Source organism: Ambystoma mexicanum, chromosome 14, assembly GCF_040938575.1.
Source record: "Ambystoma mexicanum isolate Mex_15411 chromosome 14, UKY_AmexF1_1, whole genome shotgun sequence".
NCBI lineage: Eukaryota > Metazoa > Chordata > Amphibia > Caudata > Ambystomatidae > Ambystoma > Ambystoma mexicanum.
In genome coordinates this window covers 632,419,784-632,438,697 of record NC_090940.1, presented here as the reverse complement: position 1 = coordinate 632,438,697, position 18,914 = coordinate 632,419,784, and the positions used below count along the sequence as shown (strand labels likewise).

Sequence of the window (18,914 nt, the reverse complement as noted above, 5' to 3'; positions counted from 1 at the left end):
GGGGTAGGGGTCTGTGGCGGGGCTGGTAGAGCAGGGGTAATGGGTCAGTGTCGTGGATGGCTGCAATTTCTGCCTTTATGTGCGGGAGTTCCCTATCCCCATGCAATAGGTCATTAACCACTGCCAGTTTAGAGGACCAGTATTAAGCTCCGAGACAGGGGACGCCGATACCCCCCTCCCAAACCGATCTCTAGAGTGTAGCCAGTGCAATACGAGGCTGTCCCCCCTCCCCATATGAGGTCTCTAAGGAGGGAGTCAAGGCGGTCAAATTCGGCGTCCTGAATCTCCAGTGGTGCATTTTGTAATACATAGAGGAATCTGGGCAGGGTGATCATCTTATAAAGGGCGGCTCTGCCCATTAGTGTGGGGGGAAAAGCCTCCAGTGGCGGACATCGTCTTTAAAACGGTCCATGATCGGCTGGAGGTTATGGGCTGCGTAGCGCGTCAGGTCCTCCAATATCCAAATCCCAAGATACCGGAAGCCGATTGGTTCCACCTTGTATGGGCATTCCTGGGGGACAGCCAGTGTACCGCCCTTCACCGGGAACAGGATAGATTTGTCCCAGTTGATTCTCAGCCCACTAAATTCTCCGTATCGGATGAGCATTTGCGTTACTATGGGGCAGGTTTGTATCGGGTCACCCAAGTATATCAAGAGGTCGTCCGCGTACAGAGACACCCTGTCTTCGTGTCCCTCCGGCTACCTGAATCCCAACCAGTCCCTGCTCTGGCAGAGACACAGGGCGAGTGTCTCTATCGCGAGGGCAAAGAGAAGGGGGAGCAGGGGGCATCCCTGCCGTGTGCCCTTGCCCAGGGGGAAAAGTTCAGTGGGCCACCCATTTACCTTCACCTCTGCTTGGGGAGCTGTGTAAAGGAGTTTTACCCATCCCAGGAAGTTGTCCCCAAATCCCATTCTTCGCATTGTTTCCCAGAGGCTGTCCCAGCGAACCGAGTCGAACGCCTTTTCAAAATCTATGGCAAGTAGTGCAAGCGGTTTGTCTATGATAGGGGCCCTTTCCAGCAATAGGTGGAGGCGCCGCAAGTTCATACGTGTCGATTTATGTGGCATAAACCCACATTGGTCCGGGTGGACCAGGGAGGTAATTACCGCTCGCAACCGGTTGGCCAGGATCTTGGCAAGGATTTTGGTTTTGCTATTGAGTAATGAGATAGGCCTATAGGAGGCACATTGCTCGGGTGGTTTACCTGGTTTGGGAATAACAACTATCGTGGCTTTACGCAGATCCGGCGGGAGAGCACCCTGGTCGCGGGCCCCGAAAAACATTTTGTGAAGGTATGATGCCAGTTTTTCCCCACCCAATTTCTTCCAGGTCTCGACCGGGAACCCGTTGGGGCCTGGTGTTTTCCCCGACTGCAATTGAGCTACAGCCTCAGCGATCTCCGCTTCAGTGAGAGCCGAGTCCAGTTGTGCCCTCTGTTGTTCTGATAGGAATGGCAGGGTGATATTGTCTAGTAGGGAGGGATCCAGAGGGGACACTGGGGCGGCATACAAAGTAGCATAGAAGTCAGCAAAAGCTTATGCTATATCCCTGTCTGAGTGGCATTTCCCCTTCTGCGGGGTTATGATCTCTCTAACGTGGCGTTGACCCTCATCTCTTCTCTCGAGCCAGGCCAACATTTTCCCAGCTTTGTCCCCGTGTTCATATACCCTTGCCCTGGAGTCTTGGTGGGCTTGCCTGGCGTTGTCTAATTCGATGTGTCGAAGGCGTTCTCTAGCACCCTTAAGGGATCTGAGAGACTCCGGGTTTGGGTCACGAACATATTTGGCTTCCCAGTCGCCCACTTCAGTTTCCGCCTCCAGCAGCTTCCGAAGTTGCTCCCTTTTGTTACACGCTACCCAGGAAATCGCCTCCCCCCTCAATACCGTTTTATATGCTTCCCATATCGTGACTGGGTCATCGACTGTAGGGGTATTCATTTCAAAATATTCATTAGTTACTTCCGTGAGTTGGTCAACAAGATCAGGGGAGCCCAGATAGTAATGGCAGGGTGATATTGTCTAGTAGGGAGGGATCCAGAGGGGACATGGACATTCAGCCTCCATGATCGGGGGGGATTTCCCTTTGTATTGGCAGTACCGCCATGAGGGGTGAGTGGTCTGAGATGCCTCGAGAGAGTAGGTCTGCCGTGGTCGCCCTGTGTATATCGGTGTTTGGGAGGAAGAGGTAGTCTAGTCTGGACATGGACCCGTGTGCTCCCGAGTGGAACGAGTAGGCCTCATCCACAGGGTGGAGATGCCACCACACGTCCCGAAGGCCCAGGGCCGAGGCAAATTTTGCTAGTTTGGTGGGAGTGTTCGGGTTACGGTCCCTGATGTGAATGCAAACTTTTATATTACACATGACGTCATTAAAATCGCCCCCCAAATCCACGTATCAGGTTGGTGTTTTGCCATAAGGGTGACCAACTCCTCCAGGAATTCCTCTCCCAGTCCTGGCGGGGAGTACACTGACGCAATGGCCAGTGTTTCTTGTCCCAGTGTTCCTATAACCACCACATAGCGACCCCGGGGGTCTTGTTCAACTATTAGCGATGTGACTGGGACGCGTTTAGGTATCAGGATAAGAGTCCCTCTGGATCCCATAGTGTATCCCGCATGTAGGGCCAGTCGCTAGTTGGTTCTACGAAAGAAAGTGCAGCTGGTCCCAGCTAAATGTGTCTCATTTATCAGGGCGACGTCGGGAGAATGTCTGTTCAAGAACTGCAGAAAAAGACGTTGCTTGATTCCAGACCCCAGTCCGTTCACGTTACATGTGATTATTTTGAGAGACCTGGACGCTCAGGGGTTGATGCGTAACACGAAGTACCTGTCGCCCGAACATCGTTGGCACTCGGAACTAGTGTCAGCTCAAACCTGGGTTCCTGGCTGGCAGGTGAACATAGGGGGCCCCCCCTGGTCCGCAGCTCCTACCGCCTTTGAGCATTCCATAGTTCTTAGGGTCCACTTATGAGGTCGGCCTCTCTTCGGTTCGATATTCCATCACTTCCTAGTGTTTGTTGGTTTCCCTCGCTTCAGTTGGTGGGGTTTGCCGCTTGTTCCAGGATCGCTGGTTCCTGGGCCTCCGGGTGCCCCCCGGGAGGGGGGCGATCCGCCCCAGGCCGTGGTCTCCTTCCCTGATCTGTTGGTCTTGCTGTCCAGTCCCCTTCAATGTGCGTTTCCGCCCATCTCCAGGCCTCCTTCGGATCCGTTAAGTGAACTGTGGTTCCCCTGTGGCGGATCTTGAGTTGGGCCGGAAACAGAAGTCCGTATCTTACTTTCATGTGGAAATGTTGCCTCTTCAGTGGTTCAAACGACTGTCTTGCCCTCTGCACCTCCCGGGTGTAGTAAGGGAAAAAGGCGATTCGGGAGCCGTTATGGGTGATTGTACCCTTAGAGCGGGCCATTTGAAGGAGTGCATCTCTGTCCCGATAGTTAAGGAATCTGGCTATGATCGTCCTGGGTGGTGCGCCTGGTATAGGCCTGCCCGATGGCATTTTGTGAGCTCTCTCCACCAAGAAGAACTTCGAGAAGGGGTGAGGCGCATAGATGTCCACCAACCATTGTTCCAAGAAGAGCTCCATACTGGGCCCTTCCTCCCCCTCCGGGAGGCCGAGGATGCGTATATTGCTGCGGTGCGATCTTCCTTCCGCCTCATCCACACGGGCCTCTAACATTTTCAGACGATTTAGTGTCTGGGAGAGTTGTTGATTAATGCCTCTAATGTTATCTTCAGTCCCCGAGATGCGCTGTTCTGCCTCCCCCGTACGAGCGGAGAGTTTCTGCAAGTCGTGGCGCAGAAAGGAGACATCCGCCGCTATACTGTCAATTTTCATCTCCATCGAGGAGTCGGAGCTGGCGATGGCGGCCATCAGGTCTCTCAAGGAGAGGGTAGTCTCGTCCTCGGGGGGGGGGGGGGGGGGGCGCGGAGTGTCTGTGGTGTGTGAGACTGCGAGGCCTGGGCCACCGCAAATTGGTCCATCTTGCTTTGCATAGAGGCTTTTTTCAATTTGTCTTTGCCCATCCTTGGAGGGAGGCAGTTTTGCGGGGTTATGTGCGCCCGGGAGGGACCGATGCTTGCAGTGGGTCGGGTAGGACAGCGTGTGCGACGGCAGTCCCGGTCAGGCGAGTTTTCCAGCCGAGGTCTCTCGCAAGTGTGGCTCGGAGAAGGCCTTCCACCTCGGGTTTACCAATGCGTGGGTTTGGGCTGGTGACTGTGGCCACTCACCGGCCTCGCTGGATGTTGCGGTAAGAGAGTGTTCCCGGTTCGGCCATAGAGCTCCTCATGGCCCAGAGATGGTCCGGCGATTTCCGTCAGGTCCGCTTGCAGTAACGTCGCTCCCCGCAGACCGACAGGCCCCGAATTGCATCACGTGCCAGCAGCGGCCATCTTGGGAGCGCGGGAGCCCTCTCCGTTTCGCTCCCGATGGTGCCCCAGTGCGTCAGCTATCGATACAGGTGTCAGAAGTGTATAGAACTCTCAGGAATCAGGCTATAAACGACAGGATATTTGCGGCGGTCACGGAGCCGATCAAACTCACGACCGCTCCATTGTGCTGCTGGCCACGCCCCCCCTATGTATGTATTGTTAGTGCACAGGGGCATGCAACTCGCCAGTGTACTCGCCGGGTGTGCTCCTCTTACACTATCACAGTCAGCACTTTCAATGAAGGCACCAGTTCTTGGGCGCTTCGCTTCTGTAGCCCAGCCCTGCCATTAGACTTGGTGTCTCCTTTGTTCGGGGCCGGCGGCCATTTTGGTTACGGATCGGCGGCTATTGTCCAGGACCGCAACGTTCCATAACTTTTGATTTCCTTGCATAATCAGCTCTCGGTGAATTTCAACGGGGTCCGCTCCATTTCATGCTGCATTCATCTTCTTTTCATGTTGGTTTGCAATATTTAGAAGCTTGAGCTTTGCTCGGCTCGCTGGACGGATGCAAGAGCTCGGAAGGAGAGCAGCCTATTCCATGGCTGCCAAGCCACGCCCCTTTCAATAAAAAGAACTTTGTATTATATCTGGAGTGGAACCTGGCTAGTGAAAAGAACTTTCCTGACATTTAACTTTGATTTGAAACATCATGAATTGATCCAAGGGAAGGGAATCCATGCTGTTCACAAGAATTCTTGTTTATAACTGATATATGTTATTTTGTGAAATTGAAACCGACAATTCCTGTATGATTTTGTTGTATGTATTAGAGTGAGGGACAGATACTTTTGGCCATTAGGTCATTTTCTTTTAGCCTTGGTTGGTCAGTTAAGGAAATCCCTGTTAGGTCAGTGAAAGGTAGGCGTTTGTCTCACCCCGTATTTAATAAAATGGCGACTTGTGGGAAATCTCCACCTATGTGTATGTCTCCCATGTGTTAAGGATTTCAATCAGGCGACACACCTTGGTCTCAGCCTAGTATGTAGCGCACAACTGAGATGCCTTTCTCCTTATTTTATGTGGATTCAATTTGAGATGGAACACAACTCGTCTCACACCCCTTCTTTCAAATACCCAGGGTCACTATGGACCATGAACCAGGCCGGTTGGTGAAATTGCAATATTTATTTATTTTTTAAATTCAAAAGAAATCATACAATTTTAATATGGGGCGATTACAATGAAAATGGAAGCACTACACTTGGTTACCCTTCTCCTAGAACATAAACAGAGTACAAGTGAATAGGAGCACTTTTTGAATTAGGATAGACAGCACCCAAGGAAAGGTTTCCCCCTGCACTGTTCCCTCAACCCACAAATAATCGGATTCTGAGTGGATAGAGAGAAGCAGCAGGTAGTCAGGAATGAGGGGCAGCAAACGGAATCAAAATCCGACCTTCCCTCACAAAATAAGAGGAAAAACAGAGTTGAAATCCCTTTGCAATAGCATGAAATGGCACTCAGAAATGGCAAATAAATAATGAATGTGCGGTTAAATGTGTGAAGCAAATATGATTTCTCACAATGGCATCAATGCATAAACACTAGTAATCACAATGCAATGAATCAACAAGACGCATACAATTCGAAAACGAGTGGAAAGTTAAAACATACTGCAGCCGAATGACACGTGGGAAAATTGCATTTCCTTTCAATTCCCGTTTAAAATGACCCAAACAGTGTTTTATAAAAACGGGTGAAATACTGAAAATCGCAATGCGGTTTTTGGTCTGGGGGACAGATATATATCACAGGGACAATATCAAAGTGAAAGAAAGGTGGTAGCTTAAGATTTGGATGAGATTTTCGGGGTGGAATGGGGTTCAGTTTTAGGGAAAATAGAGCAGTTCAAATGAAAACGTCGGTTTTGAAAGAAAGGCAAATGTTACCTAAACTAAATTATCTAGACTATATCGTTAAAGAGGAACACAGTAAGCTCCAAAGTTGATTCGCGAGGTCTAACCTACCACCCTAGTGCTCAACTTTAACTGGAAATTAGTTTTATTACTCAAAATATAACTAAAGGCTTAGGATTTACACCAGACAGAAATGAAAAGAGTAATGGCGCTAGCACTTAGAAATCAAGGACAGGGTGCACAGAGAATTCTACCACTTTTAACAAGTTACCAGGGTATAAATAGGATTGCTTAGAGAGTGTAATACAGACAAAAGGGTCAAGATGGGGGGACTATGTGTTTCCCTGTGATGGGGAGATACTCACATTCCACGCTTAGGTTTGGAATTTTGGAACAGCCAACTGGGTCTGGTCACCACACGGCGGACGCGCCTTACAGCAAACAGCTGGGCAATTCTGGTCACCGGATGGCAGGGTTGCAGCGGGCATGCAGGTAGCGGGCAGCAAGCTAGTCTGATTTCAGGATGCAAAAGGTACCACAGCTTTTCCCTTTTTTAATGGGATTTTAGTGGGTTTTCTCTGGATCAATGGCCTTGCTGGGACAGGATCAGCAATGCTTTGGCCTTGCTGGAGTAGGGTTAGCAATGGTGTGGCCTTGTAGTGAAGTCTGGAATCAACAAGATGAATGGAGCTTCGAGCTCCACACACTCTACATGGTGACAATTAACGTAGATCCGGACGCGCCCTGCTGCTCTAGAGGTTGGGCAGAGCAGGGCTGACAGCCCAGCATACTATGTTGCTCTGCAAAAAAACATTGATTTAATTTTGCCGGCACAAAAAGAAAAAGCGTTGTCTCTTCTTCTTCTCTCTGTGGCGGGGAGGTGGGGGCGGCGCCCCCCCCTGCCCTACGTAAGCGACCGCCACTGCACAGAAGTATTTGTAGTAGTGTTAGTTGTTTCATTAGTCCTGGCAGGTGAGTATACCATGGCAAGGGACCTTGTAGTTGTAGACCTGGGAGGTGAGTGGACCAGGTCAAAAGTATTAAAGAACTGTGGTGTGGTTAAAAACGTTGAAGTGACAAGGTCACTAAAGTACATTATGATCCGTTGCAGAATCATCGTGAGAAATCAATATTGATGATGCAAGTATTTACTGAAATGTTGCGGAATTATCCGGACAGATGCACTTTTGTTGATACTGATGAACTGTGGAAGTGCACTTATTTTCTGAAAAGCAGTTGTGTGGAACTCTTTGCCACCAGTGAAGAAATGAGACTTGTTGAATATTTGGAACTGTTGGTCAAGTCAAAGTGAGAGACTTACTGCAGCAAGAACTTTATTGGAAGACGCAACTTCCTTATTTTGAACTCTTCATTGACAAGCATGTTTGAATCTGGGGAAGGGGATCTCACCCAGGAGGAAAAACAGTCATCAGGTATTGAACATAACTGATTTGCATATATCACCTTTTTACGTTTTATTGTATGTACAAGTGTGAGGGACAGATTCCTTTTGTTAGAATGTTCCTTTAGTCTTTAGGCAGGGAAATCCTTGTTAGGGTAGGGAAAGTGAACGTATATCAAACCCTTTTGGATTAATAAAATGGCATCTTATGAATAACCTTCACACAGTTGTCTGCCTCTCATTTCTGACCCCTCACACAACCCATGCCTGCACAGCACCGTTCTGTTTCTTTCTCTCTGTCGCACAGGACTTCCAGGATCAGCAACCTTAATGGTGGGACAGCCAGCAAGCAACCAAGCCACAGGTAGAGTTGAGCGTACAAGAAACAGAATAGGCTATGCATCAGCCTGAACAAGGCAGGCTGCTACATGCACCAGCTCAATGCCAGCATGCGGCAAAGAGGGAGTGCTCCAGCTGGGTACGGACACTCAGACATTGCACAGTGGCACCCACACTGAGCCAGCCTTTTCAACCAGCCGGAAAGTTCTCACACGAACTGTGACATTAAACGCTGCAGGCTCCAACTGCATGAGAACTGCGGACACATACAAAAAAGGGGCAGCACTTAACATCCCTTTTGTATGTTTCCTTGCTTGTAACTCAACCCCGGGGAATAGGACAGTCAGCGATTGGCCTGGATAACCAGCGGAATGGAGAGAGCCAATGCAGAGGGAAGGGGAGGATAAGATGGAAGGGCAAGAAAGCATGGGATATTCGGGATTAGGACCAGGCGAGGAAGGACAGAACAAAGGACCATGGTGGAGAATTGCTGAAGGACTGTAGAAGATGGGGTATTGCTTGGTAGGGGAGAGTGGTATTTGGGCTAGAATGTGCATGTGAAGTGGGTTAGATGAATACAGGAAAGCAGGGAGGGAATGAAAAGGGTACTGTAGAAGTGAAAGGAGGGGGGCTGGGAGAGAAGCAGTGGGTGGAGTGCGAGTACTAGGGTGGATAGTGGTGTGAGGTGCTAGACTGGTTTTAGGCCATCACCAGAATTGTACATGTTTTATTTATTTGATTGTTTTTTTATAACGCGCCTAATACCATACCAGAGATGGGTTTCTAAGGGCGGATCCGGGATTCGAACCTCTGCTGCTCTGCGTGGTCTTGCGTCCAAGACCAGCGCGTTGCCCATGTGCTATACTCTGTTCACGATAGTAGGGGTTACCAATCTCTGGTGACCATCGTGGGGTTGTGGGACGCCGGGATTATAGAAGGAACACCCTTCACTAGACGAGATTGAGTGTTACGCCCCTTAGCTATTCTGAAAACGAAACCTCTTCAAATGTCTTTGAGAGTTGGTGTGTTTTTAAAGGCCTCTGTAACACAACCCGAGCAGAATAGTGAAGTGTCGCTGGTTAGTCAGATGATCACTTTGCTTTGGGTGACACACATGCCCATTAGCCATGTGGTTGGGCCATACAAAATGTGTAATGTACCATCACCCAGACATCAGCGTGTCGCAGTGTGGTGGCCATTATGAATCTAACTCAATCTTCTACGGTAAACCGTTCCAGTTTGCTCATAGTGTCCTTGGCTTCATCCAAACATGGGGTTAGAGGGGATTTAACAGATGGTGGTATTTTCTAGTAAATTAGAGGAAGTGTCAGGATGGTCCGCAACAACTAGACAGAACCAGAATTCATTGTGAAAATCATATTGCAACCAATGGTTACTACGTTCCTTGGTCATATATATTCATGTCACTCAAAGCTTTCTTCTACCAACCAACTGCCAATTCATTACTGATTATGGGGTAGGACAGAAAGGAAGACCTTAGGCTGGACCACTGACCGTTAGGAGGGGCAGGTCAGGTGCTTTTGCTCGCACTCACTATATATTCACAGACAGGATTGTTAAGGTAGGCCATAGGTTGAATATAGACACTGAGGAAGACTGGTCTGGAATTTATAATGGTACTTTGTGTCTTTACATGAAAGACAGTGACCATGTGCTCATTGGAGATTTCAAGGATAAAAGTAAAAACATTAGACATTAAGAAATAAACCGAGTCTGGCACTTACGGTTGTCGCGTGGGTCTCAACATCAAATATAGGATTGTCAAATCCTTTGTCTGCTCGGCCTGGAACGGGTCCCAGATCAGAGGCTCTCCTCCAGAACTTCGTTATACTCCATGTTTGAAACCTTGGGGTAGAAAGGGAGGAAATACTTAAGTTTGGCCCTCTCATAACTTTGCGTCATTAGCACGGGGCGCAGTAAAGAGCAATGTACTTTGGTGTAAGGCAGAGTGCGAATGTGGGAGACAGGGCTATATAACGAAGCAACATGAGTGTGAGATAATGGTGTGGGGCATTATGGGTCCAAAAGACCCCCATTTACATTCCTCTGTGGCCTAGTCTCAGCACCATAACTTTGTGCCGGCTCAGCCAAAACTCAAGTTGCCACTTGTCCGCAAGTGTGCGCTTCTATGTTTTCTCTACAGGTCCACCGGCCCGCAGTGTACATGGGCCATTTTGAGGCAGTGACTTGTGGTGTAAAACCCTTGTCCTATATATGCTTGTGTCACTGGCTCTGGTACTCACACTCAAACTAGGGAGCAGATCTTTCATTTTCCTTGTTTTCCGCTGTGTCGGGAACAGTGTGGCGTTGGTCCCTTACCTTTCTATACATCAAGTACTCCACTTACTAGCATTGTATATGCAATTGAATTATATGCATGTGTTGATGGTTTTTACTGCTTCAGGCGCAAATATTACATGCTAAAAACGTCTGAACCTGTGGTCTATTTGTTGTCCAACTGTGTCTGGCACCTGGAGCCACTGTCGTGGTGCCCACACTCCGGCGAGCACACCTCCTTATGTGTTAATTTCTTTGTGTCATTCAGTACTGTATCAGTCACCACCAGAACTAATACTCCAGCATATTGAAAAAGACAACACAGCATCCCATCACAGACACACAATTCCCAGGTCGACTACAAGAAATCCAGGTGGGACCAAGGCTCCCAGGCTCAGTGGACCATCCTGACTGAATCTGCATTCATTCCCCGCGTGGACACCTCTGGGTCTTTGTGTGCCTGCTCTGCTGAGTACATTAGCCTCTTTGTTATTGTGTAGCAAATACTTCCCCTATAGACCCAGGGGCTTGAGAACATATAAACACTTTCTTGCACTGGATACATTTTGCACAACACAGCTAAAAGAGATAGGAAGCATGTAAACGCTACCACTGTTTGGGCTCCCATTTATGCAAATTGATAGCTGGTCTTGGCCACCTTGCTCCCACTGGAAAATCGTGCCTTAACCGCTCCATCACTGCTACCAACAGGTCAGCCAAGGAAGCTAATATGAATCCCTGTTTGCGACTATCAGCACCAATTATAGGCCCTAAGTCCTGAAAGGGAGTGGGCGAGGGGGAGGTGGGTGTCAGGTGGACTGCTATCATTGATAGAATATTCCATCTGAAAAGAAACTGCGGCTTGGAGAAGGAGCTTAATTGTGTCTGTCAGCCACTGCTTGACCACTGGCATGTCTTACCATTGGTGGGTTTACAATGTTTTTGCTCTTTGTCTGGGAGCAAGTGGGGTATGGGAGCTTGCCCCCCATTTATAGAGAACAGATGCAAAGACATATTAAGGTAACCTCAGCTACATAAGGGAATGGAGTCGCGTGGCCAGCGCAAAACCACAAATATTCAATACAAATTCTGCATCAAGAGTGGTGGTGGGCCAAGTAAAGTTCTGGTTCAAGTCAGTTTAGGGGTGTACTTAGTGTTCAGGTTCCTTGAATAGATCACCCCTCGTTCAACCAATCATCTATGCCTTGCTGAGGGACTTTTTGTGGAAACTGGCTGCCAGTTGGAGGCCACTGGACACTGCCTTTTTCCTCACCATACCTCCAGTTTACCTTTGATGTTTTTACAATATTTGCACTGTATTGACTGCTCTTCATCTCTAGAGGTCAGATTATAAAAAATGATTTGTTATTTGAAATCAAGGCTCCTCTGTCCAACTCAAATGCAGGAAGACGCTTAATCCGGCTGTGCCTCCTCTTACCTTGTTCCGTGCTTCCTATAAAGGAGGAGGAGCACGCCAGTCAGCAAAAGGAGGAGAACCACGACAACACAGGTGGCAATCAACCCTGAGCCTGCACTGCTTCCTTCCAGTCCACTGAGGTGGCTGCCCGTAGCAATCTGTACCGTTCCCTTCACAATTCCAAAAGATGCACCTGTGTGGAGGGAAGACCAGGAAACGAGCAATAGTTAGGAGTACACAACCAGATGCACCACCAGTCCCACATTTAGACCATTTGTGAATTATGGAAACCCACCCTGCCGTTGTCTCCCCCATGTCAGATGTACATATAGTCCAACAGATGAGGATTCAATGGAAGAGGGTCATGCTTAACCGTGAACAGCTAGAAAGAGGTAGCCCTCTCCCAGCACAGCGATTCTAGTACACTAAAATAGTCATAAGACGGTCGGTCAATTCTTTAGAGAGTAACGGTGAAGGGGAGAAAAAAAAACAATACGGCAAAGAAGTTGTATGTCATAAACATTGAACCTCTGCCAGAGACGCATGGGGGCAGACCCTGGTAGCTGGCATGGCCCCGGACTCAATCCACTCATGTTATGGTGGACCATAAAATAAGGTCTTAGCCGGGCCATCGCTCTTTCTAGGGTGGTCTCTGGATACATGATTCAAGATAGGTATTGGGGATCGGCAGAATAGGGCGATATCCCAAGAGCCAGGCGAAGGATCCCAGACTAAGGCTGAGGGCGGTCAATTTCCACTGCTTGGAACCGCTAGTTCCTCGACACTTTAGGGCCATGATTAGGGGGAACCGCTCGTGCCTTCTGGGGCCAGTTCAAAGTTCCCTTTTGAGATGAGCCTTTCCTTCGGCAGCTGCACTACTGGATCAACGCAAGGACTGCAAAGATCTGTGCGGGCAGGTCATACAGTCACAAGCTCACTAAAAGCCTCATTGGCAAAATGCGTAGGATCTATTCCTATTATTGAAATGTAAGCATTTATTTATTTGTTTTATGCATCTTATTAGTATTGAAATAGAGTATAATGTATCGCTCTGAATGTCTCTGGCAATACTCCTATACATCAGAGGTGGCGTGAAAACTCTACCGGGCTGAGCAACAAGACGCAACGCACCAACGTTAGGAAGTTCATGGGATATCTCGGATGATCGCAACAGAGAAATATGACCGAGCAACTGGAGCAATCTCTCCAAATGCTCTGCAGATGCCTGTAACCGCATTTATCACAACCATTTACCTTGTCTGTGCCATTAAAGCAGTGGACCGGCCCCGCTTCGAGCCTCCTCATTGGCTGAGGGGCTGCGACGCCCCCCGCCTGTTGCATTCTGCTGGACTCTCGCCGGGTACTAATCTCTATTATAAACCTTCTTTTCACCTGATAAAACAAGAGTGGTGCGTAGAACTAAGAACACGAATGGAACATGCAGAAAACAAACCCTTTAAGTGAGTCATTTAAAACATGTCAATTTGTGGTGTTGTACACATTTTAAATGTTCTGTACTTTTTGTGTGTGTTTTATGTTTATTCTCAGGCAATGCTGGCTAGACCAGATCACCACGGACCCTCTCTGTCACTTTGGAGGGCTTGTCCCTCCTAATTAAATTCATACCAATAAAATTTAAGCCCAAACAGGGGATGCCACTAGCCGACTTTGCCCATTGGTTATTTTTATATAATGGAAGGAGGGTATTGCGAGTGCACATACAACTTTAGAACCGGGGCTGTGCCTCTAGCCCCTAAACTCAGCCCTAGTAGAACCTCAAGATGTGTTTGAAAACTCTTGCAAACCCCAATTACCGTAAAGGAGACCAGGCAGACTTTGTCCACCCCTTTCCGCCTGAAGACTCGCTTGGCAAAGTGAATGTTCTCTTGCGGGTGGCCGCACCCCAATGTACACACTCTGCATAAGAAGTACTCTGGGGTCCCGCGTTGGGCAACAGGATGTGACGTAGGATGGACGTGGAGGAAGTGGGGTTACCCCCGTTCACCCGCCCTCTGTGCCGCCCTTTATGGCCAGATCCCACAGCCGCCACACTTGAGTTTTAGCTATACCAGTTACTCAAATTCAGACCTTTTGCAAGGACACTGCTGATCGCAAGGTATGGCCTGGTCCAGTTGCCACTGGTCTGGGTTAAAGGCTCAAGTAAGTGGGAAGTCTACAGAATTGTGCTCTAAGCTGTATTGCTACCCCACAACAAGGGGGCACAGGATCAGTGACTGAATAGATTGTCCAACTCGGCTCCCCTGGCTGGATTCCATCCTCTTCTAAACTCTGCATTATCCATTACCTAAAATTATTCCTTAATTTCCTGCAATAATGGGTATAATAGCATGCAACTCCTTCAAAGCCTTGTGGCTGGAGTTGCTACCCGCTCTGCCTAGGGCTCTCGTATCTGCCCTGTGCTTCCTTCCTTGCACTGGTTTCCCGTTTCGAAACGAGTGAATTTAAATCCCTGTGTATGGTCCACCTGGCTTTTTATAGCAATGGTGCTGAATATCTGCAGCTTAAATTCTGGCCTCACATGCCAGGGCGCGTGCCTTATTCCAGTCCTGTGCTTTACGCTACCAAGGAGCGGCGGCCAAGCTGTGGAACTCACCGCCGCTTCCTCTGAGAAACATCTTTTGTTTAGGCGCTCTTTAAAAACCTTTCTCTTTTAGTTCGTTTGGCTTTTGCTATTGGTCGTATCTGTTGTGCTCCTAGCGCCATGATGCCCTCGGGTGGACGTGCACTTTACAAATGCCCATAACATTAATATGTTTTAATTGCCCAACTCAGTGGTATTCAATGTCAAACTATGAAAAAGGCTGGGTCAACCCTTTGGGTATTTGAACCTGCGACTGCAAGTTTCACGCAGATCTCTGTCAGCCGAGCCTTCTTACCGGCATAGATTAAAGAAGCAGGGCTCAAAATCTGCCCTCGACCCTAGCCATCGGCTAGTGATAATTGACTCTTGGCGAGTGAGAAATGCTGTGCTGTGTGTATGTGTCAAGTTGAGGTGACAAGTGACTTGAGGGTGGGCCAGTGGCTTGCAACTTGACATTGTATCTGTCAATCTACCCACACACTGCTTGATAGTGGGGAAATGCGTATATCCGACTATTCTGTCGTAGTGAGCGGTCTGAGAGCTTAAGAACAGAAACCATTGGTGCCATGTTTCACATGTGTTTGTGTGTTAACACAGCCGCAAGAGGACCAGTACAAATGTACACATGTTTTGGATACTTTGGGTAAGTACAACATCACACCATGCACACAGTAGTGATACTGTTGTATTGTAGTGTTCACGTGTTGATGGATTAATGTGGTGGTTTTTCCTGCCCAGACAGATTGCAAGAAGCGCATGCTGGCATTCATCCACCGCAAGAAAGAGTTTATTCTGTACGTGAGTAACAGACGCCACTCTACCTGGGGCTTACACGGTCTCCTTAGATGGTGAGTATTAAAGTGCTTCTGCAGCCCAAATTATATGTGGCTGTTTAATGCCCTTTAAATGAAACCTCACGCCCAAGCTCAAAACCCTCTCACCCCTTCCATTGACTCCCATAAAGACTCAGCACTTGCTGACCTCGATCTCTCCATTTCCAACATGCTGGTCATCCTTGCCCCTGGTTATGAGGGTCCGAATGAAGCCAGCCTCCAAGTGCAACTCTTGCTATGACTCCGATTGGCTGCTCTGAAACGCAAGTGCAGAGCTGCGAAACAGAAGTGGCAGACATCTAGCTCATCCTCTGACAAACTGGCCTGCCGTCTGCTCCAAAGACAATATCGACTCTCCATCCACTCTATGAAGAGGGCTCATGTCCAAGCCCTCTTCTCGGGGGCCACCAACAACATGGCTGAACTTTTCAAAATCTGCAAGGAACTTGCCAATCCTATTGCAGTCTCCACTTCTCCCCTTCCCTCCTGGCCCTCTGCACTGCCCTGGCCTCCCACTTTTCCACCAAAACTCAGGACATCCTGTCCCCACTCTCCTCTACTCTTCCCCCACCACCCATTCACTCTTGCCTCCCTTGGCCCCCTTCTTTCGCTCCCCTGTACTCTCCTCCTTCTCTCCCATTGCACCGGATCAGATCTCTAGGGTTGTCGGATTTATGAAAATCTCCAAACAGGTGCTCCCCTGCTCTTCCAGAACTATCAAGGACAACATCTCCTCTCTCTCTCCTGCCTTGGCTGACTTCTGTAACCATTCCTTTGACACTGGCTCTTTCCTTCAAACCCTCAAGCACTCCCTTGTGCACCCTCTCCTAAAGAATCTGTCTGCAGACCCTTCCTGCCTGGCTAACTATCGCCCACTTTTCTGGGCAAACTCCTGGAGAAGTTGGTCATGCCCCAACTGACCCACAATTTGTAACACAACTGACCCACAACCACCAGTCTGGCTTCAGAGCATCTAGAGGCACGGCTTCTCAACACCCGTAATGACCTGCTCTCAAACCTGAATTCCAACTCTCCCTCTGTTCTGATCCTCTGCGATCTTTCCTCTACCTTTGACACAGTCAATTATACCATCTTCATAAATCGACTCTGTGATACCCTTCGCATCACGGACCGGGCACTGGCATGACTGAGCTCTTTCCTCTCTAAACGGCCTTCCCAAGTACAACTGGGTCCTTTACTCTCCTCCACCTCACTCTCTACCTGCAGCATCCCTCAGGGCTCCTTCCCATCGCTGTGGCTCTTCAATATCTACCTTGCCCCTCTGGCCCACTTGATCTACACCTTCTCTCTTTTCCAGTGCTATGCTGATGACACACAAGTCTCCCTTAAGCTTCCCTCTTCTACTGCCTACTCCTCTCTCATACCTGACTGTCTGACTGCTATTCAGGCGTGATGTTCTGCTAATGATATCTGCCTTAATGCCAGTAAGAACGAGATCCTTCTCATTGGGATGTCTGCTCCCAGCTTCCCTCCCACTCTCTGTCCGCACTCCTTGGGTGCACGCTCCCTCTTGTGAGGAAAAAAATGTCAGGGTCATCTTCGTCTCCTCTCTCTCCTTCTCCCCTCACAGCACGGACCTTGCAAAGAAGTCCAGGTATACTGTTGTTTCATCGACAGTCATTTTTATGACTGCCTTTTTTACGAGTGCTGAATTACGAAAAATGTCATTGAAATTTTGAGAGGGTGGGAAAGGGCAGATAAGGGGTTGGGGGGTCGGGAATAGTTCAAAATAGGTGCGGTAAGGGAGCTTGGGGGAGAACCCCCCCTCCAAAAATCTTTTTTCGTAATTGTGTACTCGTAGAATAGGCAGTCGTAAAAATGACTGTTGATGAAAGAATATAGAACCCCAGCCCAACTTTCTGCTCTACCTCCTCAGGGACATTCTACCTTTCTTCACCTTCCCCCAGAAGCCCAATGTCTCCAGAGCTCTGGTCCTCTCTAGGATGGACTACTGCAACAGACTCTTACTCAATCTGCCTCCTTCCCTTCGCCCTCTTCAACTAATCCAAAATAGGACTGAAGACTTCTCCTTGGCCTCAAGCCGAGAGACTGCATCTCTCCAGCCCTAAAATCTCTCTATTGGCTCCTGGTGACTGCAAGGATCAAATTTAAGACCCTAATGCTTTCTGGGGCCTGGTACCCCGCTACATCCAACTTTCCCTCCCTAAATACCTCCCTGCTAGAGTCCTTCGGTCCTCAAACTGAACAGACGGTTCGCAAAGCAGAGAGTGGGGTGGGTGGTAGATCTCTTTCTTCAGCAGCGGCCTCCCTCTGGAATGGTCTCCCTGCCCCTCTCCGACTTCAGCCGGATCTCCTTAAGTTCCGGAAGCTTCTCAAGATATTCATTTTCTCCTCCTCCTTCCCTCTCCCCCTCCTGTGCTAATGTTCCCCCTGCCCCTTCGACTGGTGCCTGGTCCATTATGAGTCTTACTGGGGCCAGGCCCTCCCAGACCAGTCTACCCCTGCACACTAATTGAGCCACCCTGCCCTGACCAGCCCAATCCTGGTTCACCCCTCCCCCGTACTAGCTGCTCCCCTAAACCTGGTTTCCCCTTGTATTCGCCTTCCTTGGGCCCCCCCTCAGCACTTGCCCACCCCCTGAAAACCCTCCTTCCTGCACTTCACCCCTCCCCCTTACCCCATCCCTTCCCACCCTATCCTCCCCCCTGTCCTCCCCCCTTCCCCTGCACTTACTGTTTTGCTGCACTTGCACGGTCCGAATGTCACAAGGTCTAGTAGGACCGTTTATTGTTTTTGTTTTTTTCCCCACTGACCAACCCCCCCTTTTTTGTCTTGTGGCACCCTGAAACCCTTGTGCATAGGCACCATACAAATGACCAATAAATAAATAAAATGCTTACCGTGATCCTTAATATCGCCCATGATGTCATTGGCCAAAAGTTGTGCGGCGGTTCCGGTTTCTGACCCATTCTTGTCATCCACTATTACAATCTGAATCTCCGGGACGGCTTGACGGGGCACGACTCCCAGGAAAGACTGCGATTTGAGCACCTTGTTTAGAGCGATGCGCACCCCATCGTATTTTGCCTTTTTGAAAATCACAAAGCATAAAAAAATGATGTGCTGCAAACACTTAAAAACCTTCAGGTCAATTGTATTTTTCTTGAACTGTACGTTTCAACTGAGTAAAAGCCAATTTTCATTTGAAAAATATTTTGGATGGATTTGTGGAGGTCATGTACCTGACAGAAGCAATTGTTTTGTGAATTTATAAGCCGATAATCATTACACTGATAATAAAACAATGAGCACTTTGTGAATCTTGCAAATACACACATTTGCACAGTGTGGATTTAATCGGAATTAGTGTTGAATATATTTGCGTCCGGAAGTTTCGGCATTTTTTTATTTTTTTATTCTCTTTATTGATTTTACAACATGTTGAACAAGTCGGCATATTGGTAATGAATATGTTTGGAACGGCGGTACATTAACAGAATTGCTGTGGACATTATTTCCCTTTACTTAGGACATTCTGAAAACCTGTCTGGATTATACTTTCTTGCGTGTTGATGATCCCTGGCCTAACCAGAGTATTACAGCGTGGCTTATTGGCGTAAGAATTGGTGTAATAGGAATGTACTTTTGTTGGTAATTGGGATTTACAGCAAGAGCGATGATGTCAATTTCTCGAGCTAGAACTGACGAGTTCAAAATAAGACAAGGCCATACAATTGTTGCCCATTTACAACTCAA

At 48.5% G+C, this 18,914-nt stretch overlaps 1 protein-coding gene across 1 annotated transcript in view; it reads right to left on the bottom strand.

The window, feature by feature from the left end:
* AMN (amnion associated transmembrane protein) overlaps positions 1-18,914 on the bottom strand; it is a 94,936-nt gene that overhangs the window by 13,065 nt on the left and 62,957 nt on the right. The window contains exons 9-11 of the mRNA XM_069638109.1: positions 18,059-18,245; positions 11,763-11,934; positions 9,772-9,892 (exon numbers count right to left, since the gene is read on the bottom strand). Coding sequence (XP_069494210.1) covers positions 9,772-9,892; positions 11,763-11,934; positions 18,059-18,245 — 480 coding nt within the window. The remainder of the gene's footprint in view (positions 1-9,771; positions 9,893-11,762; positions 11,935-18,058; positions 18,246-18,914) is intronic.